Source organism: Blastomyces gilchristii (genome assembly GCF_000003855.2).
Source record: "Blastomyces gilchristii SLH14081 genomic scaffold supercont1.11, whole genome shotgun sequence".
Taxonomy (NCBI): Eukaryota; Fungi; Ascomycota; class Eurotiomycetes; order Onygenales; family Ajellomycetaceae; genus Blastomyces; species Blastomyces gilchristii.
In genome coordinates this window covers 1,022,493-1,049,100 of record NW_003101672.1, presented here as the reverse complement: position 1 = coordinate 1,049,100, position 26,608 = coordinate 1,022,493, and the positions used below count along the sequence as shown (strand labels likewise).

The following is a 26,608-nucleotide window of genomic DNA, read 5'->3' as shown; positions in this document are numbered from 1 at the left end:
CCATGACCCAGGTTACCATGGCCCTTGGAGATTTATCCGTGTCAGACAAAACCACAACTGAACCAATACCCAAGCCCTCCAGCTTCCCGGGACCAATTGCTGAGCCCGACGACTCCTTTTTCACCCCGGGACCATCTTACATTGCACCGAACTCGGACATGTTTTTTGGAGGGGGTGGAGAACGGAGGTACTCGCTCGCAGATTTCCTTCCATCCAGGGCTGCCGCCAACAGATTATTACAACAATACTGGGAAGCGGTTGATCCTATAGCCAAAATTGTCCATCGACCTACTTTTGAAAGGCAATATGAGAATTTCTGGCTAGAAGTTTCTCGAGGGCTTGAGCCCGCAAACTCCCTACAGGCAGTTATATTTGCCGCAATGTTCTCCGCTGCAATAAGTATGGCAGAGGATTCGGTCTTAAGCACCTTTGGGGTCACGCAAAAGAAACTCATAGAAAACTTCCAGTTAGCAACAGCAATGGCTCTGGGGAAAGCGAACTTCTTGAAGACCACCAAAACCCAGACGCTCCAGGCTTTGGTGATGTATATGGTATGGCTTTTGTCTTTTTTATGTTTATTATTTTTACTTTCATGTCTCTCCCTCGACCGTCCGATATTTTGTTGGTGTTGATTTGAGATTATGTTTCTAGATTCCCATGTGTCGAGCAGAAGTCTCGCGTGCCCATTCGGTTCTTGTAGGGACTGCCATTCGTTTGGCTGAGTGTATGGGATTCCACCGTGACCCAGAAGAATATGGTCTTGGGCCCATTGAGACTCACGTTCGGAGGATGATCTGGTACCATCTATGTTTTCTGGATATTCGGACAAGCGAATCACACGGGCCCCGTCTTTCCATCCGCAGAGAGAACTTTTCCACCAAGTTCCCTCTAAACATCGATGAGAAGGACCTATGTGTCCCATCACCCGTACCACTTACTGACAAATCTCAATGGACAGATATGACCTACATACGAATCCGTTTCGAATGTCATGAGTTGCAACGGATCATTAACGTGGACAGGCTCAGAATAGAGAAGAAGGGAGTAAGCTTGACACATGTATTGGGGAAGATTGAAGCATTCCGTCAGGCTGCAACAGCGAAGTTTTGCCCTCTATTTCAAGTTCCCAATCCAAAACCGATACAAAAGGCTGCTCAGCTTCTTCTGTCGTTTTATCTCAATCGTTCATACATCGCATTATTGCATCGCTACCATAACAGCATGGACCTGGTTGTTCCAGATCGCCTAAGGCAAATCATAATAACAAGTGGTACGCAACAGCTGGAGGATGCGATTGAGCTCGAAACAAACTCAGAATACACACAGTGGACATGGTCTCTAGGCGCATTCAACCAATGGCACACTGCCTTCCTACTCCTCGTAGAAGTTCACCAACATCCGCTGCGCAAGGAATCCGATCGCATCTGGCGATGTTTGTACTATGCTTTTGAGACGACACCTTCCCCCTACGAACCTGGACAAGAGAAGTACTCAGCGAACAACAGACATAAACTCTTGGTGCATCGGGATCGAAAAGCCCGCGAGATCCTAGGCCAATTACAGCAGAGAATGGTTCATTATCGCGAGAGAAGAAAACTTAGAATTCCTGTCAGCATGCAGGGTACGCAGGAAGCGTCGAATCTCCATGCAAGGCCTAGTGTTCGGAGGCTAGAAGGAGTGAAAACATCTGAATCTAGTCAGCCACCGAGACATGAAGGGCAGTATATCTCTGTCACTTCAACCCTTGGCGGCCCTCAAACTGCGCCTATCACTAACCAAACGCTATTCCCACCCTCCCAATCACATGCTCTACCAATGACAGCTTATCCGCAGAGAAGTGAGCCATACCAGCAACCAAACATGCGTAACCCACCCACGTCAATGTCACAGTGGCAGCCGCCACTGCCGCTGCCGCAGCAACAGCAGCAACAGCAGCAGAAGACATCGCCACCACCTCAGTTCCACCATCTCCCAGCCTATTCAGAAACACCTTCGCAAGCTCAATCTGGCCAGTTCTTTTATGGACCGCTGCAGTCACTCCATAATCCCCACTGTATGCCTGATTATGCTCAACGCCTCGCCCGGGGCCAGAGTCTCGACTCAGAGGCCACTTCCGAAGATTCTGGCTCGTCAAGGTTGTGGTTCCTTCCCGGCGCTGCGTCTGGAAGCGCCGGATTGGCTCCTCCGCCACCCCCTGTTGGTGGAATGGCGATGGCTGGTGGTCAAGGTTTCACCAAGGGTGGTACTCAGGAGGATTTGCCAATGCTAGATATTGACTGGGTAAGTTTGGCTTGGTGCTTCTATATTGCACCGTCATTGGTTCAGTTCTCCAATTTGATAATTCCCTTCTCATGTTTCGCCCTGATCCTGATCCTCTCCGATATCTGAACCTGTGACCTCAATTTCCTCAGACCACCTCCCATGAAACGTGGAATTGCTAATAGTATTTTTTCTTCCTTCTATAGAATGAGTGGGATAAACTTTTCCCTCCCGAAATTAATACCGGCGACCTGAATCTCCCATATCCACAAGCACCCATAGGAGAATCTTCCCCACTCAGCAACTTTGATACCTCAGATTCTGGGTTCGGAGACCAGGGCTATCATCCGTACTCATACGGTTCCTAGGCGGCTGGGCTACCTTTCCATTTCGCAACAACAACACCCGCCCTAAGCACCTGTCCACCGGCAAGCCAACGAAATAGCCATCCAGAAACCCTCCACTTGGTGAAGCCTTTCAGGCCCAGTGCGCTCATCTCCTGTATTCTCTTTTCAAAAAACTGCGCGAGCCCGGGAAATACATCTTCCGTAATATCTTCTATCGTGATGTGTTCAGGCCCATAGCCAGCCTTTTCTACCAGGCGTTTATATTCGGCTATGGTTACGAAATTTGAAAATGGAGCAGACAGGGCCGGTGTCAGGCACCGGAGGGCGAACGTATTTAAGCTCCTTTTAACTGTTTCGAGTGGTGATGAGGAGTGCGACTTTGGCGGCAGAAAGAGGTCAAATGCGAGTATGGTTGCTTGGAGGGTGGAATATGAATATTCGAATAGCTCCTGTCTTGAGGGATTGAAATGGTATAACGCATCGAGGCCAAGGACATAGCGCTCTTCAGCTGGCTTTTCTCCCCCATCATCTCCCCCCCCCTCCTCGGCATACTCGCCTTTTCTAAACGCAGTCGAGATAGATCGCTGAATTTCCTCCGACCATGCATGTGGTTTCGCTGCATCTCCGCAGAAGAGTTCGACAACCCCGCCTATCGGCTGCTTCCTTCTTTTGCCCCAATCCTGCGAGGAGCCACTGTCTTTATCCGCAGAGGTATTGCAGTTCCTTGCAGCTTCCGCTACCCTGGACTGTGCAAATGCACATTGCATCTTCTCGAGGGTGATACCGATGTAGTGCTGAAATAACGGCGTGGTTTCTACATCATCCTTCTCATCCTTCTCATCATGTGAAATTAACCCAGCCGCTTCCCCAGAACCACCATGTGCCTTGCGAACGGCCGCTTTTTCCCTCATCAGATACAAAGTCTGTTCACCACACCCAAATCCAACATCTAGTATAACCCTCCTTACTCCGCTTGTTGCCGTCTTTTTATCGGTGTTCCGCTCCCTTCTTTGGGATGTATGCGTGGGCCGACTATTTGTGCGCGACGGGTAGTCCACACCAGTGGCACTGGCAACCAGACTGTCAGCGTTGACAGCAACGTTTGTCGAATCCCCATCGTCAAAACCTGCTGTTTGCAGGATCTTATCCAACAATGCGCGACAGGCGCCTGGGAAAGAATTCGTGTTCTTTTTCATTTTTAAACTCATGTTAAAGGAGAGGGATTAGTAAATTTTTGGCACACATGTTTTGATTAATTAGCCTTTCTTTTTGGATTTTTTTTCTTTTCTCTTTTATTCACTTGGCCATCGTAACATTTGGGTATACATAGAAGGAAGACATTTTGTTTCTAGGGGGTTTGGGGCTAGCAAGGGGCTAGATATCTATGTCGGAAAAAAAGTCCAGCATGAAATTAGGCAACTAGAGTGGGAAAATTATTTTCAACAGGGTGATGTATAAACATTTGCTCTTGACAATAGTCAATTATCTGAAGGCATATATATATGGGCTATGGGCTATGGGCTATGGGGTATAAAGAATAAATAAAAATAAATAAAATAAAAATGGAAAACGAAAAGAGAAGAGAAGAAAAGGGAAGAAAAAGGGAAACCTACCTTCCAATATCCCATGTTCATCCACATCTCCTCCGGCATCAGGCTGGGCAAATTCAGCACCCCATGGTCCAGACTGTAGAGGCCATGCTCCTCTTTTACTTGATCATCATCGTCCTCCTTGACGACTCTCCTGCTCGTGCTCAAACAGAGAGAGGCTAGCTTTGCCGATATTCCTGCCAGCAAGGGAATGAGGACGGGTGCTGTTAAAAGGCCCAAGATGAAGGTGATGAGGGGGAGTGGAAGTTGGAGGAGAATCATTGTTATTAGGTATGTATGTTCTCTTCCTTAGTTATCTATCTCCTGTCTCGATACTTTTTGGAACTGGCGAGCGATGATATGATCGCGGTTGGTTGTGTGTTGAATTTAACTCCGGCCGATGGTGGCCTGTGGGGGTTTTGAGGCGCTAAAACGGGCAGCTTAGCAGGGTTTTGCTTGTGTGGAGAAATGAATGAAGGATCCATGAAATACTACTAATAATAACACTATTAAAAAAAGAAGGAAATCTTTCCTTGCTCCCAAACTACCCCGTTCTAACTTCTACGTAGGTGGTGAATTGAGATGCTCTAAAACTCCAAAAATATATATAATAGACCACAGTTACAATAACTCTATCTCGGCCTATCATCTCCAGCCGCCAAGAGGTGACATCATCGCCCGCTGTTGCCAGCCCTATCATCGTATCCGTACCCTATATCAAATATATCATCTATATCATTTCCCCCCCCCCCCCCGAACATTACATTTCATTGCCGAACTGCCGAATGCCAAATATCGGATTTCCATAAGCATAAATATACTCCGCGATCCGTCTCGCTTTCAACAAAAAAAGAACACTGAAAGGGGAGAGAATAACAGGAGGAATTCGGGGCCAGGGAATTGAATAAAACCAGAGAAGAGTAAAAAGTGAGCAGATGGCATCAAACGCGGCCGTCACAGAGCTCATTTACCTAACCTTCAAAAAGGGTGTGAAGCCTGAGGACCCCGAAAATTATGAGGGACGGGTCTTCACGGAGGCCCTTGAGGCGGTGAAGCTGCACAGCGGCTATCTGTATTCAAGCTGGGGCCGGACTGTGGAGGATGAGAATGATATCGTTTGGCTTGTTGGTAAGAGAATATATGATATATGCATGCATGCACATTCCATTGCTTTTTCAACCCACCCTCTTACCTTGTATATATACCCAATTCGTCGATGGAAAGAAAAGTAGCCTTTCCTATCTTTCTTGTTTGTCTCACCAATATCCTACAAACCCCCCTAGAAAACACCTTAGCTAACAGGAAACCCGCGTCCTTCCCACAAAGTACAGCATGGAAGGATGCAACTTCCTCCGTCCCCCTCAGCCAAATCTCCTCAATTCTCGCCCCATCTTCAGCCCCAATAACAATCCACACCACCCTTACCCCACCCGTCCACCTCAAAGATCTCACCACAACCCCAATTGTCGAACTCGCCATCCTCCCTTTCCCCAGTGCCCTCCCCTTCGAGCAAAAGTCCTTCATAGAAAGCTCCCTATCAAACCTGCGCACCGCATTGCTAGGCATCTGTCCCTCTGATGACGAAGAGGATGATCCTACCACGAAGGAGCATCACCAGCACCATCATCAGCATCAGCACCACCAGCACCAGCACCAGCACCACCACGAGGCGCAAAAGCCCTCCTCATCGCCATCACGGACGAAGTTAGCAAAGCAAGGCCCGCCAGGCTGGTTATCGCTGGGATGGGTAGAGAGGCCCAGAACGGTGGAGCATGCCGATAGCCCCTCCGGGGAGGCGGAGCTGACTATCCTGGTGATTGGCTGGGAGAGCATACAGGAGCATGAGGCGGCGATGGGGACGGATGACTTTGAGAAGGCCTTCGCGCCCGTCAGAGCCAAGATGTTGCCTGGGATTAAGGTGTTGGAGATGAGGTATGTTAGGTTTGGCGAGGAGGATGGGAGTCCTCGGACTCGGGGAGAGGAAAGGTGGGGTGGGAAAGGGGAAGGGGAAGGGGAAGGAAGGAGCGTGGGAAATGAGCATGTGTGATTTTGTGGAAACTGTACATCTCGATGATGGATGAGAGGAAATGGAGAGAGTCAAAAGAAATTATGTTCTGCGATAAGTGGAGAGGTACATAGGGGGTGCCATGTCAGGCGATGTAATTTTTTTTTTTTTTTTTTTTTCTCCCTCAAAAACGGATTTTGAAAATTTTGGATGCGACAAAGTTATTTCTTTTTGGAATTTTGGAAGGAGAATGCGTAGCTGTACAGAGCTACCTCGGCGTCATGTCGCATGCACTGGCGAACTAAGAGATCTGATACAGATATATATTTGTATATATCCGTCTGTCCAGTAGTTCTCTTGGTTTAATCGGATCGTACAATCACTGTTCCAACCTCCTAGACATGTGCCAGGGCAAGCTTCTCTCCATGAACTCGCAGCTGTGAGATAAGGGGTTTAAACCAATTAACGATTTTTTGTGGTAATCGAGTTAGTAGTGAGATTTGCCATTAATATTTGTTCGGGGTAAAAATACACCGGAAGAAATAACGAAGAAAAGGGAAGAACAGCCTATAGATTTAATCAATGGGATGGTGAAAAAATAAATCAGTCAGTTTGAAAAATAATGGGACAAAAGGAAATATAAGAAGGGGAAAATAGAACAAAACAAATCACACGACACTAAAAGCCGTGGCATGCAACGGGAGCTACAGAGAGCGAGTAGAATAAGAAAGGTAACAAATTTGTGGAAAACTACTTTTCAATCAACTCCCAGAGGCGAGGGAACCAACATGAAACAACATGAAAATAAAGATGAAAACATAAAGCTGGGAAGATAGCTCCGTAAGTGTTCTAAATTCTGTGCTTCTCACTCTCTGTACGCGAAATGTCATGGTTAGCAAAAGTTTATCCATGTGGGGGGGAAGTAGACCAAACTAGCTCAGATAAAACTACATACCAAGTCTGGAATAAAGCATATAGAGAGCCATTTGGTTGCACTCGGGTGTACCCGTGATAGTAACGAGGCGCTCGTTGCTGTTGTCCTGAGGCTCGTTGATCTTGATAACACTGCCGCTGAGGTGGCGTATTTCGTTGATCTTGGCGCCTCCTTTGCCAATGATAGCACCCACCATATCGTTGGGAATAAAGATCTGCTGTGTCACTGGTGCTCCTGGGACAACTCCTCCAGCAGGTTGAGCAGTTGGTGCACCGTGGACTTGGGTGGGCTGGGGAGCGCCGTAAGGTGCTGGTTGATGAGGACCAGCTCCAGTGTAGCCGGGACGGGAGGAAGAACCGTAATGAAGTGCTTGGTGTGGCATTTGAGGCTGGCCCGGCTGGCCGTGGACGTACGGTACGCCGTACCCACCGGTGGATACAGCCCGATTTGCTTGAGGTTGATGTCTCTTGAAAGTATCTGGATGCCCGTATTGTCCGCCGGCTGGTTGGGGGATGTACGGAACTACCTGCATACCTCCAGGGACGACACCAGCGGGACCACCACTGCGGGTGGCATAAGCGGAAGCTGCAGGTCCGCCAAATCTTTCAGTCAGTTGTTCTACCAAAGTCACTGCAACGTAATAAGTTGCAATGTGAACTGCGTCAGCAACACCCAGGATAACAAGGGTTCGTTCTGTGGAAAGAGGAAGGCATGAATCGGAAGCATTGAGACGAGCACCAGAAGCCTCTTGGATTTCGCGAATGCGTACTCCAGACTTTCCAATGATAGAGCCGATAAGTAGATGGGGAATGAGCAGGCGGAGAGGATATGTCTTTGACTGAGCTGTGGATGGGGCCTCCAGGGGTTCATTGTTAAGAGTACGAATAATCAAACCAAAAGCCTTTTGTCGGGGTACATGTCAGCGATTGCAATATTGAGGAAAATGAAACTGGGTAAATAATCAGCAACCGTCTTGAGAGCATACCTTAGCAACTGCATCCTGCATGCCACTGACGGTTAAAATTCTTTCCACTGCACCACGAGAGTAGTCGCTAACAGTGCACTTGGCACCAGATAGACGACGAATCTGTGAAACATTTTCACCTCCTTTGCCAATACAGGTTGCCGCCTCAGCACTAGAGATCACGGCTCGGATATGGATCCATCCACTCTCATCTTGAGTGGCCTGCTGGGAAGGAGGTTGCGATGATGAACGGTCATTTTGAGAAGCTGTGGACTGAATGGGCTGGGTCTCCAGTATCTGAGCAGCAGATGCGTTCTTGCCATTGGCATGAAGAGCATCGGGAACAACTAAATCACCTTGCTCGTCCTTTACGCCATTTTCTCCGGTGGCAGCAGCTGCGGGTTGAGTGGCAGTATCGGACTTGGCGGTCTCCGTCGCAGAGCTGTCACCTTCTCGAACTACCTTAGATTCTTCCTCTTCTCCGCCCTTTACTACCTTATCCAGGGCGGGACGTTTGGCGTCGGGTTGATCGGTGGGTCCTGATGGAGATGAGGGGTCCTCTAGGGGACGTTTCGTTGACGCCACGGCGGAAGTCGGAGAGGCGGACATATTTGTATTCGTATCGGGGTTGCTGAGCTAAAATACGGTGTTCGTCGGGGATTTTCTTGCTCTGGGTCTGGATATCTTTTCTTTTTCTGCTGCTTCACCTACACTGGGAAAACAAGGATCGAAGTAGGATCTGAATATCTTTTCTTTTAAATTGTTTTCTTTTGTTTCTGAATCGGCTATGTACACCAGGGATTTCCCAAGGAAAACTTGCTGGTGCTGGTGGGTCGGCTGGAGAGGAGGTGGTGCTTGGAGATAGGCTGAGAGTCAAAGAATGAGGATAGTGGTAGCAGTAGATGGTGGAAACGGTGCGGAGAGGCAAATGGAGTCGACGTAGAAATGGAGATAGATGTTGTATTGAGGTGAGAAGGTTGGATTTGGTTTCAGCAGTATTGAGCGAAAGGCTCCAGGAGAAATTTTGGGAGATGCTGGGATAAGAATTTGATCCACAGGGGAGACGGAGGGGTTGTGATATGGTGGTAAGTGGTGGTAGAGAAGGTACCTTCAGCCAGGGAAGGATTTTGGAAGTTTGATGGACAAAGTAACAGGCTCAAACAGGAGGATACACGCAAGTTGTTGGACCTCTTTTCTTTCTTCTTCCTTTTTCTTTTCGTTTGGGAAATATCTCTTTCTTGGCCTCCTTGTCCCAGATCAGACCCCAATATTACGCGAAACCTGAAGTCTTTGTTAGCAACTGAGACGTGGAAAAAGGGGTTAGCAAAAATGACTGACAAATAGGCGCAAGAGTTTTTTTTCTTTTTTTTCAGTGGAAGACAGGACAGGGAGAGAAGGGGAAAGGGGGGAAGGGGAACGGGCACAAGAAGTAAATGGGAGATGGGCAAATATCTCTTACGATGAAGAACGATGACTACTTGCAGGACGCGATGCTGCTGCCGATGAGAGTTGAGAAGAGAGAAAATCGCGAGGAGGCGACGAACAAGAGGAGATGAGGTTGGAGGAAGGTCCAGAGCCGCAAAAGGCTAAACTTGTGGGGGAGCGAGCCGCACTAAGCCTGATGAGGATGTCTTTCGCCCGAAATGAGACTAATGTTGCTGAGCTAAGCCGAAGAAACTAGTCACGTGGATCTTGCTCCCTCTTCGGAAGCTTCCGTAGCACGGAGAGTGCCCAGGTATGAACGGAGACGGGATCTGAACGCGCGCTGGGAAGATGGCATTGCAACATGATACCCTGGAGAAAATACTCCAGTTTGCAGAAACCAATCACAAACTCGAAGAAGAACGCGACCGCCATCCAATTGACCACCGCGTGTACAATCAGAAGCTTGATCAGACCCTGAGCCAACTGCAAGCTCAAGTAAGGCGCCAGGAAGATACTCTACAACAGGTTAGTTTGAGTCAATTTTTGCTTGTCTCATAGTTTCATCTGCACAGTAGAGTTCTTCCCGCGTTTCTCTGAAACCTAGCAATTAAAACATTTATTTTGTTCCAGCTCCGGCGCTCAACTATACACGGACTTCCCCGCCCAGGCCTCGAGCCCCGCATGCGCCTTGCGCAAATCCGGCGCGCAACAAAAGCCTACAAAAGCCTCTCACAGACCGTGCCAGACCTACCACACCCAGACTCCCCCCTGCCCACCCTCCTCGCATTGCGCGAGTCATCTCGTCAAATCCTGGATCTCAAATCAAGCATAGATGCCACAGCACACGACCTCAGCGCAAGCCGGGAGCGACTAAAGGCCGAACAAGCGGCTGCACGCGACGCGCAACTGATTAGCACAGGTTTAGATGACCGCATTAAGACTCTCCAGTCCGCACGGCCAGAGGAGCGCGAGAAACGGCCGGCGCAGTTGGCGAAGGAGTTCATGCAACAGCAGCGCAGGCGCAAGGTCGAGTTAGAAAAGAAGACGGCTGCGCTGAAGGAAGCGTTGAGGGTATTTATTGATGACCATTTAGCTGCGATGCTGGCTGCGGAGAATTTGGGCGGCCCGGTTGTGGGGGATCAGCTTGAGGTGTCGGATGCCACGCTGGCGGCGGGGTATACGACACAGGGGAAGGAGAGGAGGATTAACGCTCCTGCTGGTGCGGAGGTGGAAAGGGATTCGAGGCAGCAGCGGATTGATGAGCTGGTTTCTCGACTACCGAGTGGGGGTGGGGGTGGGGATGGGGATGGTCACAGAGGCGGAATAGGCAGCAAGCGGGAGGCAGCTGGGCAAGAGGTTCATGCTTTAATTGATTCGTTGGTGGAGGCGGCTGGTACGTCATCCTATATCAAGTTAGAGCGAGACACTGCCGCGTCTAGGTTCCTGGTGAAAGCGAAAATTGCACAGTTTCATCCGCGGGATGCGCGTCGGCTACGGCTGATTGATTTTGCGAGGGAGCTGATTGATTGATATATATGTGCATACTTATACAAAGACCCACACTGAACATGTCGACGCTACAAACAAAATATGAGGTGTTATAAACAGCTGCCTATGTTCTATGGCTGGAGGTCATTAAAAAGGTACAAAACAAAGACTCATGACCTAATCGAGCGTGTCGTCCCTCAGAGCGAAAAGTTGTTTAATCAACTCATCGGCGTTCGCACGGATCGCGTTGTGATACATAGTATTCGTAATGAACTGCTTGCACCCTCTGATCTTCGCTGCAGTTTCCGTTGCCAATGCGTAATGCACATACATGTCATCCACGAAGGTTGCTGAAAATACCGGTACCTCGTTTTTGGCTAGTTGTACTTCGTCATAGAGATCTGGCCATCCGTCGTACGCTGCAATGATGTCCGCAGCGGCTTTGACTTTCCTGAGCTCATTGGAAGATTCAAACATGTGTGGGTATATCTGCGTGTGTGTTAAATCCCGTCGTCAATTTTGGGTTTTTGTTTCATCCAAGGGGCGGGTGCGCTTTTAACTCACCATTTCCCCAGTGAAAAACAACGAACTCCCCCCGAATTTGTTATTATATGAGGAGAACCTAGATAGCAATCTATCCGCACACCAGTTCGACGGCTCCCTATATAATCATTTATATTTTTGCTCTGCAGATCGTCGCGCAAAGGGGTTTACCTACCCTTGGCAATATATAGCTTCATGAAGAACCGCATAGAGGATATTATTATCGAAGGTAGTAGCATTATCCACTAATGCAAGAGTTGGTGTGGTCAAAAAGTTAAACGTTTCGAGTTCGTTGTGTACTCTTAGCACGATATCTGCACACATTAACAGTGAGTAGACTTGAATGTGACTCCACTACGTCTTTTCTCATACCGTGAATAGAATGTAAGCCGCCTGTTTCATAAGTTAGCCAAAATTGGTTCATGTAAGCCACAACACAAGGATATATCATATGTACATACCTCGCATGCCGAATGATAACCCGAGTGACAAGAATCTGGCGGATGTGAGAACTCCAGAGGGTAGCTCTACCCGGTTCTCGCTCAGATAGCGTACGATTTGATCAACTCTGTTAACATCCTCGGGGAACTTGGAGTAGTACGCTTCATTTCGTTCAAGGACCTTTTCTATTGCATCTCAGTTGTTCCGCTCGCTCCAGTCAGAGCCTTCAAAAACTTACCGTACGTCCGCTCAAGTACAGGCTCGGGTCCCCGTCTGAGAGGAGGGAGACCTCCGGTTGTGAAAACCTCTCGTAGGCCCTCAGGACTTCACAGGCCAGAATTAGCCTCCAGAACAAAAACTTTCAGAATGAGCAAGAGCGATATAAGATCATAAACCAGCAGCTCACAATTTTGAAAGATAGGTGACAGCGCAAAAACCGCCAAAACTCTGGCCAAGGAGGCTCCACTTCTTCTTTTCAGGCGGGTACTCAGCAGTAATATTTTCACGGATAGCCTCGCAATCCCGAACGATGTTATCTGCGCGGAATAATTTGAGGTATTCAGCCTGTTTAACAGCATCGCCTACGAGGCCAAGAGTAGCAGCCGTAATTGGAGTACTCAATCCAGTCCCTCGTTGGTCAAGTAAGAGAATCTATAGAAACAATAAGCTAGGCCATCCAAAGGAGCATATCGCGGCCGATAGTGAGAGTATCTTCTTGAGATATATTGGCTCCAGCTATCCAGCCCGCAGACGAGAGTTAGAAGCATAATGAGCAGCGCATGCTCTCAAAATCATGCCATACCTGGTATCCCCTATCAAGCATCATTTGCACCCAGCCAACGTCCTGTGGCGCCGGCGATGCCATCCCTGGTCCACCTTGTAGGTATAAAAACCAGGGTAAGACCTTTTCATCTCGAGCCAAATCAACCCCTGGCTCGCGGCGTCTTACAGCCCGCCCGAAAAGTTGGATGGTGGCTTCAGTGGGCCGATTGTAATCCAGAGGGACATCCCAGAAAAGTTCAGTCACCTTCAATTTGCCTGTTCGTTGCGCGAATGGTATATTAAAATATCAGTTATTCGCGTCTATATAGCCTCTCGATAGGATATGGGTGTATGGCTGTGCAATATCAAATGTTATTGCGGATAAAAACAAAGCAGCCCAAGCCACCCACCTGGAACAAAATGGGCCTGTGACCTGACTAGTTTTGCGAGCCACATGATGGGAACGAGCTGAGGATGCTAGAGTATCTAGCAGATAGCAGCGGGGATACTGAGCTGAGAACTCAAGAGGATCCCTTTTGGGAACAGCTGGTTTAGGAGATGGTTGTGTGTTCGCGGCGCGTAGTATTTGGGAGAGTTGAGGGGTGAACAACTAGTTAGTTACTGGTAACTTAAATAAATAACCTAGCCAATGGACCAAAGGTTAAGTAGATAGGCGCGGGGTTAGTAAGTTATTTGTAGGGCTCCGAAACCTCACCCAAGATCGCTGTCGGTCTAGCTATGGTATGGATATGCATATCTAGGCGATGTTATCTATACGAGTACATATAAATAATTCAAACCTCCTCGTGTTTTGGGCCACAAGCTATCACCATCTTATATGATTGAGGACAATGGTCTATGGCGCTATTACATAAGTTAACTAGTTACATCTAACAGATAAACTGCTGCTGAGATTATAACTCATTTAATAATACCATGGTTGAAACAACGCCGTGTCTAGAGAAACTCGGCCGAATAAGGCAAAAAAGGGCAAGGTTTTTTCTTAGCGCTGACTCCAGCCGATAAATGGTGATGTTTTGTCCAGAGGAGCTTGTAGTAAATATCTCTCGGATAACAAGCAGAAGGGATATGTGCGTGTCATAACATACACGGTGCAACATACACACAATATAAACACGTAAGTGATCGATTAAACCTTCCCAACCATGAGCATTCAACCCCTCCAATCCCGCGAGGATAAAGAGTTCCCTTCCCAAATCTGGCAGAAGGCCATCTCGCCCTGGACATCCTCCCCGCTCCCCACATCCACCACCCTCTCCCACGTCCGCTCCTCCCTGATATCCCCGCTCCCTAGCGCCGGCCTGGGATTTTCAGAGACAAAAAGGCATATAGTCAACGATATTTCTCCCGGTTTCAACGGCAGCAGCCTAAGCGCCAATTACTATGGCTTTGTCACAGGTGGCGTAACACCCGCTGCCCTGCTGGCTGACAATATCGTATCTGCCTATGACCAGAATGTCCACGCGCACCTTCCAGACCACTCCGTCGCGACGGATGTGGAGGATCGGGCATTGACGTTTCTGCTTGATATGTTCGATCTGGATCACAAAACATGGACCCATAAGACTATGACGACGGGCGCCACGGGTAGCAATGTACTCGGACTGGCGCTGGGGAGAGAGTTTATTCTTCGGGTAGCCGTGGAGAGGAAGGAGGGTGCGGCTCGGGAGGTTATGAAAAGCGTGGGCGAGCATGGCATGGCGGAGGTGTTGGTTGCTGCTGGCTTAAAAGGCCTACAAGTTCTATCTACATATCCCCATTCGTCAGTTGGAAAGGCAGCGGGGATTCTAGGTATTGGTCGGGCAAATGTTAAAAGCGTTTGTGCTGCTGGTGATGGTTGGGTTCCACTTAAGTTCGACTTTGAGAATTTAGAAAAGGAGTTGGCCAGAAGTGATATGGCAAGTATTGTTGCGGTGTCCTGTGGCGAAGTGAACACGGGGCATTTTGCTACAGGGGGATTGGAAGAGTTCAGAAAGATACGGCAGCTCTGTGACAAGTACGGCGCTTGGCTACATGTCGATGGCGCTTTTGGGATGTTTGGACGGATTTTAAAAAGTGGAGGGGAATTTGATCACATTTGGAAAGGATGCCAGGGGCTTGAGCTAGCAGACTCAATTACAGGAGACGGTCACAAACTACTCAACGTTCCCTACGACTGCGGGTTTTTCTTCTCCCGCCATGCGGACCTCGCAGAGGACGTCTGCCGGAATCCTAACGCTGCCTATCTAAGTGCTGGTGGCGGCGGGATCCCACCTCCGTGTAACAATGGCGTTGAGAACTCCAGACGCCTTAGAGCGCTGCCGGTGTATGCGACATTAGTTGCATATGGAAAGGACGGGTATAGGGATATGTTGGAAAGACAAATCCGACTTGCTAGGTCGGTTGTTGGCTGGCTATTTGAGCATCCCGCCTATGCAGTTCTTCCTCACGACCCAGAGAAGGAAAGTCTTCTGCAGAACACATTTATAATTGTTCTATTTAGGGCAAAGGATGAAGATTTAAATCAGGTGTTGGTGAGCAAAATCAATACCGCTTCAAAAATATATGTGTCCGGAACGAGTTGGGACGGCAAGCCGGCGTGTAGAATTGCAATTTCAAACTGGAGGGTGAACGAAGAGAAGGATTTTGAAGTGATAACTTCAGTGCTGCGTGAAATTGCGGAATAATATGTCAGAAAGAAGAGCACGTTAGATGTACTGTGTTATATATATCCATAGACATATTATCCACATATGTGGAAAATATTGATAGAATACCATAGCCTCTTTCCCACCCTTATCTCCGACGCCCTGCAGATGGAACGTCACTTCTATCGGCCATACTGACGACTTCCCCAATGCCAGCCTCTTCCTGTTCGTCCTCCAGAGCTGTGATTTCTTCTCTACAATCCCACCATTTCTCTTCAGCCAGGATAAACGCTTCCTTCCGGAGTTCCTTCACACTCATTTCTGTTCCAGTTTTATCAGCGGTCATCTTCGACAATAAAATATCCTGCCATTCCGTGGAGGTCCTGGCGAAGAAATCTCTCAGAGACTCAAAAGGTCGAGGGTGAGGTTGAGAATCCTTGACTAGAGTTTCTGGTTCTTGTTCGACCTCCATTTCCGCCTGCGCCTGTTCCGCGATGACACTTGTCGCTGCAGTCGACGCTACTTCTACTGACTCCATGTCCACATCTTCATTTTCGCCATCGTCCGATTCTTCCTCATCTTCGTCCTCCTCATCGCTGTCGACTGCAATGGCATCGTTCCAATGTTCGGGCTCCCTGTAAAATATCTCCTTCACACCATCTAGCTTTACTAGGTCAATAGAATACATGTCGTTAAATGTAAATTCCTGATCCCCTCTCTCAAAGGTGCCGCCAAACATAAACAGGGTATCATCCAGCACTGCTAATTGAGAATTGAACCTGCGGTGAGGCATTTCAAAGCGAATTGTCAAGTTTCGTTTCTCTCCGGTATCCTCACCCTCTTTTTCTGAAGAATCAACATCCATTGGCTGAGATTCTATTTTGGTTGAATTTACCTTCGATTCAAGGAGAGCAAGGTTGCGCAGCAGCTCCTCTTCATCTGCTCTGCCTCGGCTCCGTTTTGCGGCCTGCGCAGCAGCCTGCTGCTTCTTCCCTGCTACTCGTGGTCGGCGAAGCGACATTTGGAAAAAGCGGTTTCGATCCGTATTCCACGCGTAAAGGTTGTCGAAAAATTCGCTTTCAATTCCATCTTCAGTTACTTCAACGTCGTGGACACCGCCAAACATAATCCCTCTTCCCTTGTGGAATGCCATAGTCGCGCCTACACGCGACGGATTTGGAGGATTCGCTGGTTTTTTCCGCCGCTCCCACCGGATCGTGGGAATTGCAGTGTGGGGGGCATCGGGAGGGGGTGGGGTGATGCGCAAGAACCAGGTATCTTGGTGAACAAATGGCTTGAGGATCATACGCTGCGCCCCCCCTTTCTGTTGCTTGTTGACCGCAGCGGTCGCCTTTACTCGAGAATATCCTCCATAGATTACCGCGCCGAATTCATGTGGAAGAAATGAAAACGATGATCTAGCGTCTGGCTTTTGGGACGCGGGAGGAAGAATAACGTTATGCCACATATACTTTTGACAGTCATATATCCATAAGTCCTGAAGGTACTTTGTCTGCTGGGACGTATCCTGGAAGCCGCCAAATAATAATATATAATTCTGGGAAAAAGTCAGAACCGAAGTGAAATTATACATTAGACGTATATTCAAAAAACTTTGGACATCTTACTTCAATAAACTATCACGTTTAACAACCACATGATAATAATACAGACAAGGGCGGCCTACCTTAAAATAAGTCATTCTATGCCCGCTCCTTGCAGGTGGCCCCTTTCCCTTTGTCTCAATTCTACTCCACTCCCTTGTCAATGGATCTAGGTGCCAGAAATCATTATAATGATAAAATGTTCCCTGTTTTGGTGAGGAGAATTCTCCTATATTTTCTGTCAGTATTTTATTCTACCTTGCATATTTGCATAATACAGTCCGTGCATACCTCCGAATAAATAAATTCCACCTGTATTTCCGCCACGACACCAAGCATGTCCACTCCTGGGGAGAGGGCTATTTGGGCTAGTGACCTCGCGCCACTCATGCTTATCAGCCTGGTAGACGTAAAGGTTATTGTAAAAGGTGGCTATGGTGCCATCAAAATGCTCTCCTCCGAAGAGGAAGAGTTCGTTTCGACCTGCGGGTGACGCGATCAAGGTAGAGGAAGATCGGGGCGATGGTGGCCCACAGCTGGCCTCTGTGACCTTCAGGAACTTGGCCTGTTCTTCTGCATATGCTGCCAAAACAGCATCCAGGTCGACATCTTCAGCATCACTGTCATCAGCCTGTCCCTTTGCTTTGATCTTCTTCTCTTTCTGAGCCGCCTTTTTAGACTGTTTTGCGGCTATACGAGCCTTCTGCTCCGCTGATTTGGACTTCTTGTCCTTTTTGGCCATCCTGACTGAAGTCCTGCGTGAAGTATGAAAAGATATTTGTATGGGCGTCCCCGGCTTGTGCGAGCTAGAATAATGATTGGGCCATTGGATTGGCCGTAAAAATCAGAATTGAAAAGGAGTTACACTTTCATTGGCCGAAACCACCTGGAAAGCCAAAGTGGATCGGATGACTCATGTGCCCTAAAAACCAAAACGGGAACTTTTGAGTAGCGATTCCAGTGTGGATGATAGTGATCTTATTATTATTTATATGTACTACTGTCAACTGATGAATGGCGATTGTTAAAGCCTCAGAAGAATTTCCCCTCTACGCTGTGTAAAGTCTGCCCCACAACAATTAAGCCACATCGGGAAGTGGGTTGACATCACGTGCCAACGCGTCCTCATTACTTCAACACGCTTGTTGAAGAGATAACTATCAAGCTCAAACATCTTCCGTGCTGATGACGAATTGCACCAGCTCCCCCAGTTGTCCCCGAGAGCCCTCCCCCTACGAGCTAGCAACGATATGACTCTATGACAAAGCATAATTTACAAGATCACCTGTCTTGGCTGTTGAACCGTGGACCCTTGATACCTCCATCGATACCACGCGCACAAGCCGCAGCTGGAAACAGTGTTGCAGGGCAAGGTGCTGCTGACTTTGGAAATCCCTTGGATGGAGTGCATGCTGCCAATGACACAGTGATATCTGTCTTAGAACCCATAGGGCACGATTTAGGTTCTCAGAATGCTAAGGTTGAGAAGGCAGAGACTGGGTTTGGGATCTCGGATGTGGACATGGCCCGGCTTCAATTTGCTCCCTTGTCTTCAACGAAGCCGCGCATGCTGAGTAGCATCAAACAGAAATTTCCAGCTTCGCCAGATACGCCTAGTGTGCTGGAAGAAAACCATAGCTTTCCTGACCCCAATGAGGCAACTTCTCAAGCTAAAAAGCACAGTTTGTAATCCCGATGAACTAGCCCTTACTCGTGAGTGAACATGCACTGACCATATATTTAGCTAGGGTATGGAACGCTACACGTTCTACTCCACGGCAAACCAGTCCGAGGTTTCTGTCTCGTCAAGCCACCTACCCCGGCGATTACACGCTTTCTGCCAAACATGTTGATGCCATAGACCTAACGGGTGACACTCTCCTTCATACGTCCTCGTCGGCCACCGTTGAAGCCTTTGGAGAGCCACTACGGATATGGAGAGAAGACTATGCATCTCGTCCCGAGCCATTAGGCAATCGTGGAGTGAAAAGAAAAAGCGGGGATTACGAAGCAGACCTAAAGTACCCTACAAAACCATTATCGCGGAGTCCCTCGCCGGGATCCCCATTAACGCTGGATATGAAAGAGCAGCGTGACTCTGTTTCTAGTTCTACTCGTGACAAATCGGCCAAGAAAGCTTTATTGCATCCGGTTATTGGTGACTCAGAGGGCGAAGACGACGGAGTTGATCTTTTCCCGGCTCTCAGCGATGAAGGTTACCGATCTCCACCTTACTCATTGAGCGGACGTAACCTATATCCAAAGCTATCTAAGCAGAAAGAGGGTTGGCAGGGACAGAATAAATCAAAGAAATCCCCACCGGCTGCTGCCCAAACGAGTCCGAAGAGTACTGGCTGTCAGCCATCAACCATTGCTTCTCCTGTCCAACAGCACACTCCTGTCTCGAATGCGCAGAGACTAGAAGACCGCAGCAATGTCTCAGGGAGTTCTATCTCTCGTGGCACCTTTATCCACCAAGGAAGCCAGAATCCTATCCTAGTCAATTTCCTCGCTCTTCCTTCTCGTTCTGTCGAGGACCTTCTTGAAAGATTTAAATCTGATCGTTCCAGGAATGCAGAAATGGCATATCAACGGGCTATGGATGCTATGGATGCCTCTGATTTGATTGACGAAAATAAAATCTTGAATTCTAAGATTGGAGCTCTTGAAAGCCTCCAACAGGCTCAAACAACGTACACTTTATTACGGGCTAAGCAGGAAGCACTTAAAAAGCGGATAATACAGTCCGCCGAACGAGCTGCGATTCTGCCGGATGCCTCTGGTGATGTCGACAAAGCTCGAAAACTTGCACTAGAGGGGCAAGAACAAGAAGCTAAATTAGTGGAATTAATTGAGCAATCAGGGATTCTTGCAGTTGACAATGCGACAGCCATCAATGGGACTAAACCGCCAGCCCATGAAATCATAATCAAAGGAACACAATTTCCAAAGCAATGCACTGACAAGCTTACAATGTCCTTCCAGCCTCACGGACCTCCTCCCTGCCGCCCTAATATCTCATATCCTCCATTACAATCTTTCCCGCAGGCATCCACGAAACCTAAAACTCCTCCAAGCTTTACCCCCAAAACGTCGGCTTTTGATGGAAATGACGATGACGAATTTATGCTAGACAACGACAATCTCTTTTCCAGAAATATGGGAACACCTGTCGCCTCTGACATGCTAGATTTTGACAATGACGCCGACGATTTTGATATGCTCGAAGCAGCGGAACATTTTGAGAATCAAGGGTCTGTACGCAAATATTCCTTGGGGGGTCAAACTGTACGTCGTGAAACAGCATCTTCTGCCAAGAAACCTGCTCCCGAATCATTACAACATCCTTGGTCTAAAGATGTCAAACACGCACTACGACATCGTTTCAACCTCCCTGGGTTCCGCCCTAACCAATTGGAAGCCATCAATGCTACGCTAAGTGGGAAAGATGTGTTTGTTTTGATGCCAACTGGGGGGGGGAAATCTCTCTGTTACCAATTACCTTCTGTCATCCAGAGCGGCAAGACAAAAGGAGTCACTGTTGTTATATCCCCTCTTTTGAGTTTGATGGAAGACCAAGTTGCTCATTTGCGAGACCTCAAGATCCAGGCATCTGTCTTAAACGGTGATGCGAGCAAAGAAGAGAAAATGGAGATATATGGGGCCCTGCGCAACGCCAACGTCGAAAAACTCATACAGTTACTCTACGTCACACCTGAGATGGTGAACAAGAATGGAGCATTACTTGACATCCTGAGTCACCTGCACAGCCGATGTAAATTGGCACGCATTGTCATCGATGAAGCTCATTGCGTCAGCCAATGGGGTCATGATTTCCGGCCCGATTACAAGGAATTAGGAAACACCAGAACGAAGTTTCCGGGAATCCCGCTCATGGCACTTACTGCCACCGCTACAGAAAATGTCAAGGTTGACGTTATCCACAATCTTGGGATGCACGACGCCGAAGTATTCGTCCAGTCTTTCAATCGTCCGAATCTGATATACGAGGTCCGCCGGAAACCCAAAGGCACAAATGTTGTTGCAAGCATAGCCGAAACTATCAAAGGATCATACAGTGGTAAAGCGGGTATCATATATTGCCTATCCAGACAAAGCTGTGAAAGAGTGGCTGAACAGCTTCGCGATACGCACAAAATAAAGGCGGTCCATTACCACGCTGGTCTGCCCTCTAATGACCGAATATCGATTCAAAGAGATTGGCAGCGCGGAAAATACAACGTCATTGTGGCCACAATTGCTTTTGGAATGGGTATCGATAAACCAGATGTTCGTTTCGTAATACATCACTCAATGCCTAAAAGCCTAGAGGGGTATTATCAAGAAACTGGACGAGCTGGTCGCGATGGCGAAAGGTCAGGCTGTTACCTATATTATGGCTTTCAAGATACGGCATCCATACGCCATATGATAGACAAGGGGGAGGGAAGCAGCGAGCAGAAAAGCCGCCAGCATCGGATGCTCCGCCATGTTGTTCAGTTTTGCGAAAACTGGACTGATTGTCGGCGAGTACAAGTTCTCACCTACTTTAATGAGAAGTTCAAAAAAGAAAACTGTAACCGCTCCTGCGATAACTGTAAAGCGGATTTACCTTTTGAAGAAAGGGATTTCACGGATCTCGCCGCTTCTGCTGTGAAACTCGTCGGGCGTTTAAGCAACCGACAGGTGACATATTTCTACCCTGTGGATATATTGAGGGGTGCCAAAATGAAATATTCGGACCCAGCCGATAAATACTTTCCCGAATTTGGCATTGGAGCTGACCTAGATCGCCTTGACGTGCAGCGAATGTTTACCCATTTGATCTGCGAAGAGGCTTTGAGGGAAGAAAATGTTTTCAACAAAGCGCGCTTTGCCACTCAATATATTCAGCTTGGCGAAAAGGCAGGCGAGTTTCTTGCCCGGCGTAACAAACTGATGTTCCCGATTCGGGTTTTGCCCAATGGCAAGGCTACCGAGAAGCTTAAGACGAAAACGACACGAAGTCACGGAACCGGGGTCCGTGCTGCAGGGAATGAGTATCCACAATCAACAAATGTATCGTCCCCAATCCAAGAATCGTTGCGTCGACGCAAGCTTGGACGAGGGTATACAGCTTGCTATGCATCCGAAGAAGATGAGGATGAAAGTGATGGCTTCGAACCTGTACGTGAGGCTGGAGTACCCCGTCGATCGTATGATGAAAACTTGGGACCTCCAATCACCGATGACGGAAAACTATCTCGGCTTGACTCTCTTCAGAGTATTATAGTTGACGAATTTATGTTTTATGCCAAAGAGGCTTGCCATGAGGTAGGTTACATGCTATATAATTCATCCACCTTCTCAAATGTGCTAACCTGATCTCATCATAGATAATGATGAAGAAGAATCTTCGCAATCAGCCATTTCCCGATGCTATCTTGCGTGAAATGGCCATCAGCTTGCCGCAAGGTATGTTCCTAATAATGGGGTGATGGCAATAAGATACTAACTAATAGCAGATACAAACCAACTCCTCAAAATCCCCAACATTAATCCTGACAAAGTCGATCGGTATGGAATCCAATTTCTTCGACTGATCCGACGAGCAGAACATCGATACCAGGAACTTCTGGCAGAGAGAGATAGGAACGAAGTTCTGGTTCCAGACCCGAATCATGAGATCGTCATCAACATCAGTAGCGACTCCGAAATTGGCCTTGGGGAAGACTTTGATGATTTTATTGGTGACACAAGGGCTGCAGACGGCCCGCTTGGGGAAGAAAGCTCTTACTTCGAACTAGACGACGAAGTCGCCTCATTTAATGCCCGCAGTGAGTTGGTCTTGCTATCAGTCAATTAGTTTCGCAGCTAATAGTACTTTTCGACAGTGTCTCAACTAGAATCCGCCCGGAATTCTGATCTTACAACTAGTGATTATACCAGTCAGGTATACGGCTCATCAAAGCGAGGATCCGGCTCGTATAATAGATATGGTAGAAATTCATTTCGTGGGAAAAATACGAAATCTCGTGCGGGCGGTGGTGGAGGTGTTAGCGGAACTTCAAGTAGAAAGCCTGGAAACTCTCGTTCGAAGAAAAAGGCCCAATCATCGTCTACGCATCCAACCAAACGCAGCGCAAGTTCAGGTTCCGGATCAGGCTCCCGTGGTGGCATTGGTATGATGCCTACATAGCGTGGACCGCTCGTCATGTCGGCTTCAATCTAAAACGAACTCCATTTTTTTTGCATCGCGGTTCATACTCGGACATTCCCCTTCTCCAGTTCGTCTCTCCCAATTTTTTTGGTGGTGTCCTTCAACGTTTCTCCTCAGAGAATCCACCCGGGCGTCCTGTCTAACGCTGCTGTATTTTGTGTATTCTCACCCGTATTTATCATTTTTTCCCAGCATAAAATAGACTTAACAAATACCTAGATAGACGCACGGACTAATAGACCGCTGACAGTATATCTTACGCCATAGGGCAAGTAAGCCTGGGGCGATGAAAGTGTGGCATCGAAAAAATGCATTGCTACGCGGCGCAAGCCTTTTACAATATTCATGATACCCCATGTTCCTATATATATATCTCTCGGGTTCTTCATTTATTTTTCTTATTTTTCTTATACTTTATCAAAGGGCGATGTATGTACATTACATTCAGAGCGTGTAATCTCTTTGTTTAGAAGCAGTTCCAACCCCTTTTTTTTTCGGTTCGTCTGGTAGTAGGAATTATTGATATCTCAGCGCTCTGGTTGTACCTTTGGAGACAAATCGCCCCTGAATTTCCATACATGGTAAAAAATGAATCTTTCATAACAATCCCGTTATAATACTACCAACTCCTTCCGTCCCGGCCCAACCCACGCCCATCAGGATCTTTGAGGACGATGAAGGATATTGCGTCAGGGCTGTCTCCAAGGGCAAGGCGAATAACAAGAAAGTGTATGAAATGTTGACGAGAAAAATAGCTTTAAAATACCTAATAGAACAAGAGCTCCCATTAGTTGGGTTTTTTTTTTTTTTTTTTTTTTTTCCATCAATGCAAAAATAAAAAAATAAAAAGTGAAGATAAAGACTCACAGCACCACCAATAATAAACAATCTCTCTCCTTCCTGCTGTGCCCACTGAGCGATTTTGCTTGTACTTTGCGAAAGAGCGTTCCGATTACTATTCGGTCCGGCAACACAATATAACTCAAATACAGGCGTAATCCAAGCAAGGGCATTCATGGAATTCGTTATCCTATGCTCGACCCTGACGTGCGCATGTTTTGCGTGAACACTAGAATGAAGGGAATGGTAGGTTGATAAGAGTCTGGGGAGAGTAACGTGTCCATTTACAATGGTAGTTAGTTACTATGGCCTTAACTTTCGTTGGCATTTTTTTTTTCCTCGCTCGGTAGAAAGAATATGTATAGATTTCGCTAGGTGGGTAAAATAGTGATTTTAGGATGTATTTACAGACCTGCGTCTCCCCAAAATCGTTGAGAAGTCCGGATGATATGAGGCCATCGAAAATTGGACATTGGCTTTTGATTTGTAGAGGAAATGCCGTAAGACGGTTCCAGGTATGATGTCCGTGGTGGTAGGTCGACCTTTGTCGATTGCGGCTTTAATTACGTTTATGCTGCCGTTTTTCGCCATTTGCTAGATACAACGATCAGTTCCCTAAGATATAATGGTCTGACTATGGTGAAACGGTGATTTTCTAAAGGAAAAAACGGGTTAATTACCTCGACTACCGAATCACGCATCTCCCGAAGTGCGTAAAAGCTTTCCTTGTCCGGGCTAATCAAAATTATGGCAACGGAGTCGTCCTTGTTCGTGTTTTGGTTTGCAGCATGGTTCTCATCACCACGCAGATCAAGGAAACTGACATACATGTACAAATAGCCACTGCTATTAAAGCCTGGCAGGCAAACAGGAATCCAGCTGTCTCCGCCACCAGCTTTCACCCCATCGGCTTCAAAAATCATGTTAAATATCAGTTGTAGATCTCCTGGATGTAACGAGTGCTTCTTTGGTCTGATTACGCTCACAAGCCGGCCCCCTGCGACGACAAGCCCGTACAATAGGTTTTCAGCCCTAGTGTTTAAAAGAGTGTTGTTTATGGTTTGTCTATGTGATTTTCGGATTTTAAGGCATTCGAGAGCAGAGAGGAGAGTCGACGGAGAGCCTCTAGTGAAACTATCGGCCAATGATGAGAGAAGAGACTCTGTTCCTTGCAAAGGGCGGCGTAAATCTGTCGATGGTCGGATAGAAAACAGGTGGTTTAGACTTGGAAGTGTCAAAGTGGATAGAATTTGCATGTATAATGCCTCCAGTTGCATCCTTAGCTGGGTATCGCTCTCGAAAAGGCGACTGATAGCAACCAGGTATAATGGTCCTTGAGATAAAATAACAATTCTCGCCTTCCCAGCCGAGAAACTTTTCAGGGCGTCTCCAGACTCTTCGTAGAAGGATATGATCGTTTGAATAATGCCAATATAGTCGGAAATCAACCCACTATCGCCGTGTCTTGTGTATATTGGTTTTCCTGCCTGCGATAAAATAAGGAAATGTTTTCTTTTCTTCTTCCATGCTTCGACAATGCGCTCTATAACACATCAGTGCTCATTCTACATTCGTTAGGAATTTTGAGAGCAATTAAGAACCGGCTTACTTGAATTGGAACCATCAGGTTCAACTTCATCGACGGCGTCGAACTCATTTTCGAAATCATAGTCCACTTCTTCATCCTCAGACTCCAATAAGTCTCGATTTCCCGCATGCTCCCCACCCTCAGTCCATGAAAACTCCTCGCCTCCAATTACGGGAAAGTCCCCGAAAAGACTAGCGTCATCGGAGTTCTCGCCGCCAGGGACGAAGCTCCGTACACTTATAGAATCGCCAGCATCGCTTCCCCTGCGGCTTCTCAGATAAGTGCCACTTAACCTAGACCCTATAGTCACCCCAGGGACGACTTTCCCAGCCGTTGATGCATATAGATCGCTGGAGCCATCAGGCATGTTCTGAGTGTTGATATCTGTTATGGACAAGGCAGTCGTAGGTTTTGACTGTAAATTATGCATCGACGAAGGTCTTATTTTCGAAGACGATCCCGCTGTAACTTGTTGTTTTTCGAAACTGACGATGGTAGGGCGAGGGGGGAGAGCCGGAGGGACTTCTGCGGTCTCCCCGCTACTTCCCGAACAAGCGGTATCCATGTTGTTTTGTAACGGATCTGGAATGCTCAAAGATGAGTTTTCCATGTCGATACCTGGCAACTTATCACCATTCTTCTTTGAATCCATCTGCGGCCGTTCATTTCGCGCGATGAAGGGCTGAGGTTATGTGAAGACCATTTTGTAGGGCAAGTTAATAGTAGGTTGAGCCGCGAAAGACGATAAGGTAGCAAGCAACCTAGCTACACATGGCTACAAGCGGTTATTAGAGTATGTGCGCATCGAATAAATATTAGATGTAACGACTATGCTATATCCAGCCAGTATGAAAGGGTTATGTTGCTTTTCGAGTGGTGGTGTCGAAACTTGCGCAGAGGTGAAAGATGGTGATGTCAGCGTTTTGGGACCGCGTTTAATTTTAGGCGCGGAAATTGAGCCTCAACATCAGC

General features: G+C 47.5%; 10 protein-coding genes across 10 annotated transcripts in view; 5 read left to right on the top strand and 5 right to left on the bottom strand.

The window, feature by feature from the left end:
• BDBG_05510 (fungal specific transcription factor domain-containing protein) overlaps window positions 1-4,275 on the top strand; it is a 5,737-nt gene extending 1,462 nt beyond the window's left edge. The window contains exons 2-4 of the mRNA XM_002623956.2: window positions 12-551; window positions 652-2,280; window positions 2,466-4,275. Coding sequence (XP_002624002.2) covers window positions 12-551; window positions 652-2,280; window positions 2,466-2,627 — 2,331 coding nt within the window. The 3' untranslated portion in view covers window positions 2,628-4,275. The remainder of the gene's footprint in view (window positions 1-11; window positions 552-651; window positions 2,281-2,465) is intronic.
• BDBG_05509 (uncharacterized protein) lies at window positions 428-4,939 on the bottom strand. Its single transcript, XM_002623955.2, has 2 exons — window positions 4,220-4,939; window positions 428-3,793 (listed from the first exon to the last, which is right to left on the bottom strand). Exons 1-2 carry the CDS (start codon window positions 4,475-4,477, stop codon window positions 2,624-2,626), a joined length of 1,428 nt encoding a protein of 475 aa, XP_002624001.1. The 5' UTR covers window positions 4,478-4,939; the 3' UTR covers window positions 428-2,623.
• BDBG_05508 (uncharacterized protein) lies at window positions 4,716-6,798 on the top strand. Its single transcript, XM_031722194.1, has 2 exons — window positions 4,716-5,323; window positions 5,527-6,798. The coding sequence occupies exons 1-2, from the start codon at window positions 5,131-5,133 to the stop codon at window positions 6,240-6,242; spliced, it is 909 nt and encodes a 302-aa protein (XP_031579015.1). The 5' UTR covers window positions 4,716-5,130; the 3' UTR covers window positions 6,243-6,798.
• Window positions 4,966-9,964, bottom strand: BDBG_05507 (KH domain RNA binding protein). The gene is made up of 4 exons (XM_002623953.2): window positions 9,437-9,964; window positions 8,120-9,379; window positions 7,156-8,035; window positions 4,966-7,072 (listed from the first exon to the last, which is right to left on the bottom strand). Exons 2-4 carry the CDS (start codon window positions 8,705-8,707, stop codon window positions 7,050-7,052), a joined length of 1,491 nt encoding a protein of 496 aa, XP_002623999.1. The 5' UTR covers window positions 8,708-9,379; window positions 9,437-9,964; the 3' UTR covers window positions 4,966-7,049.
• BDBG_05506 (uncharacterized protein) lies at window positions 9,804-11,904 on the top strand. The gene is made up of 2 exons (XM_002623952.2): window positions 9,804-10,048; window positions 10,154-11,904. Exons 1-2 carry the CDS (start codon window positions 9,872-9,874, stop codon window positions 11,051-11,053), a joined length of 1,077 nt encoding a protein of 358 aa, XP_002623998.1. The 5' UTR covers window positions 9,804-9,871; the 3' UTR covers window positions 11,054-11,904.
• Window positions 10,000-13,617, bottom strand: BDBG_05505 (proline iminopeptidase). The gene is made up of 9 exons (XM_002623951.2): window positions 13,168-13,617; window positions 12,798-13,033; window positions 12,402-12,646; window positions 12,234-12,319; window positions 12,016-12,180; window positions 11,927-11,947; window positions 11,730-11,868; window positions 11,576-11,672; window positions 10,000-11,500 (listed from the first exon to the last, which is right to left on the bottom strand). The coding sequence occupies exons 1-9, from the start codon at window positions 13,211-13,213 to the stop codon at window positions 11,189-11,191; spliced, it is 1,347 nt and encodes a 448-aa protein (XP_002623997.1). The 5' UTR covers window positions 13,214-13,617; the 3' UTR covers window positions 10,000-11,188.
• Window positions 13,508-16,533, top strand: BDBG_05504 (tyrosine decarboxylase). Its single transcript, XM_031722193.1, has one exon. It carries the CDS (start codon window positions 13,924-13,926, stop codon window positions 15,442-15,444), a length of 1,521 nt encoding a protein of 506 aa, XP_031579014.1. The 5' UTR covers window positions 13,508-13,923; the 3' UTR covers window positions 15,445-16,533.
• BDBG_05503 (kelch repeats protein) lies at window positions 14,681-18,008 on the bottom strand. The gene is made up of 3 exons (XM_002623949.2): window positions 17,301-18,008; window positions 17,093-17,238; window positions 14,681-16,963 (listed from the first exon to the last, which is right to left on the bottom strand). The coding sequence occupies exons 1-3, from the start codon at window positions 17,749-17,751 to the stop codon at window positions 15,554-15,556; spliced, it is 2,007 nt and encodes a 668-aa protein (XP_002623995.1). The 5' UTR covers window positions 17,752-18,008; the 3' UTR covers window positions 14,681-15,553.
• On the top strand, window positions 17,975-24,004 carry BDBG_05502 (RecQ family helicase MusN). Its single transcript, XM_002623948.2, has 5 exons — window positions 17,975-18,691; window positions 18,754-22,322; window positions 22,385-22,463; window positions 22,514-22,825; window positions 22,883-24,004. The coding sequence occupies exons 1-5, from the start codon at window positions 18,268-18,270 to the stop codon at window positions 23,185-23,187; spliced, it is 4,689 nt and encodes a 1,562-aa protein (XP_002623994.1). The 5' UTR covers window positions 17,975-18,267; the 3' UTR covers window positions 23,188-24,004.
• Window positions 23,420-26,603, bottom strand: BDBG_05501 (vacuolar fusion protein mon1). The gene is made up of 5 exons (XM_002623947.2): window positions 25,658-26,603; window positions 24,729-25,591; window positions 24,461-24,642; window positions 24,076-24,310; window positions 23,420-23,974 (listed from the first exon to the last, which is right to left on the bottom strand). Exons 1-5 carry the CDS (start codon window positions 26,286-26,288, stop codon window positions 23,966-23,968), a joined length of 1,920 nt encoding a protein of 639 aa, XP_002623993.1. The 5' UTR covers window positions 26,289-26,603; the 3' UTR covers window positions 23,420-23,965.
• Between the last annotated feature and the right edge of the window lie 5 nt (window positions 26,604-26,608).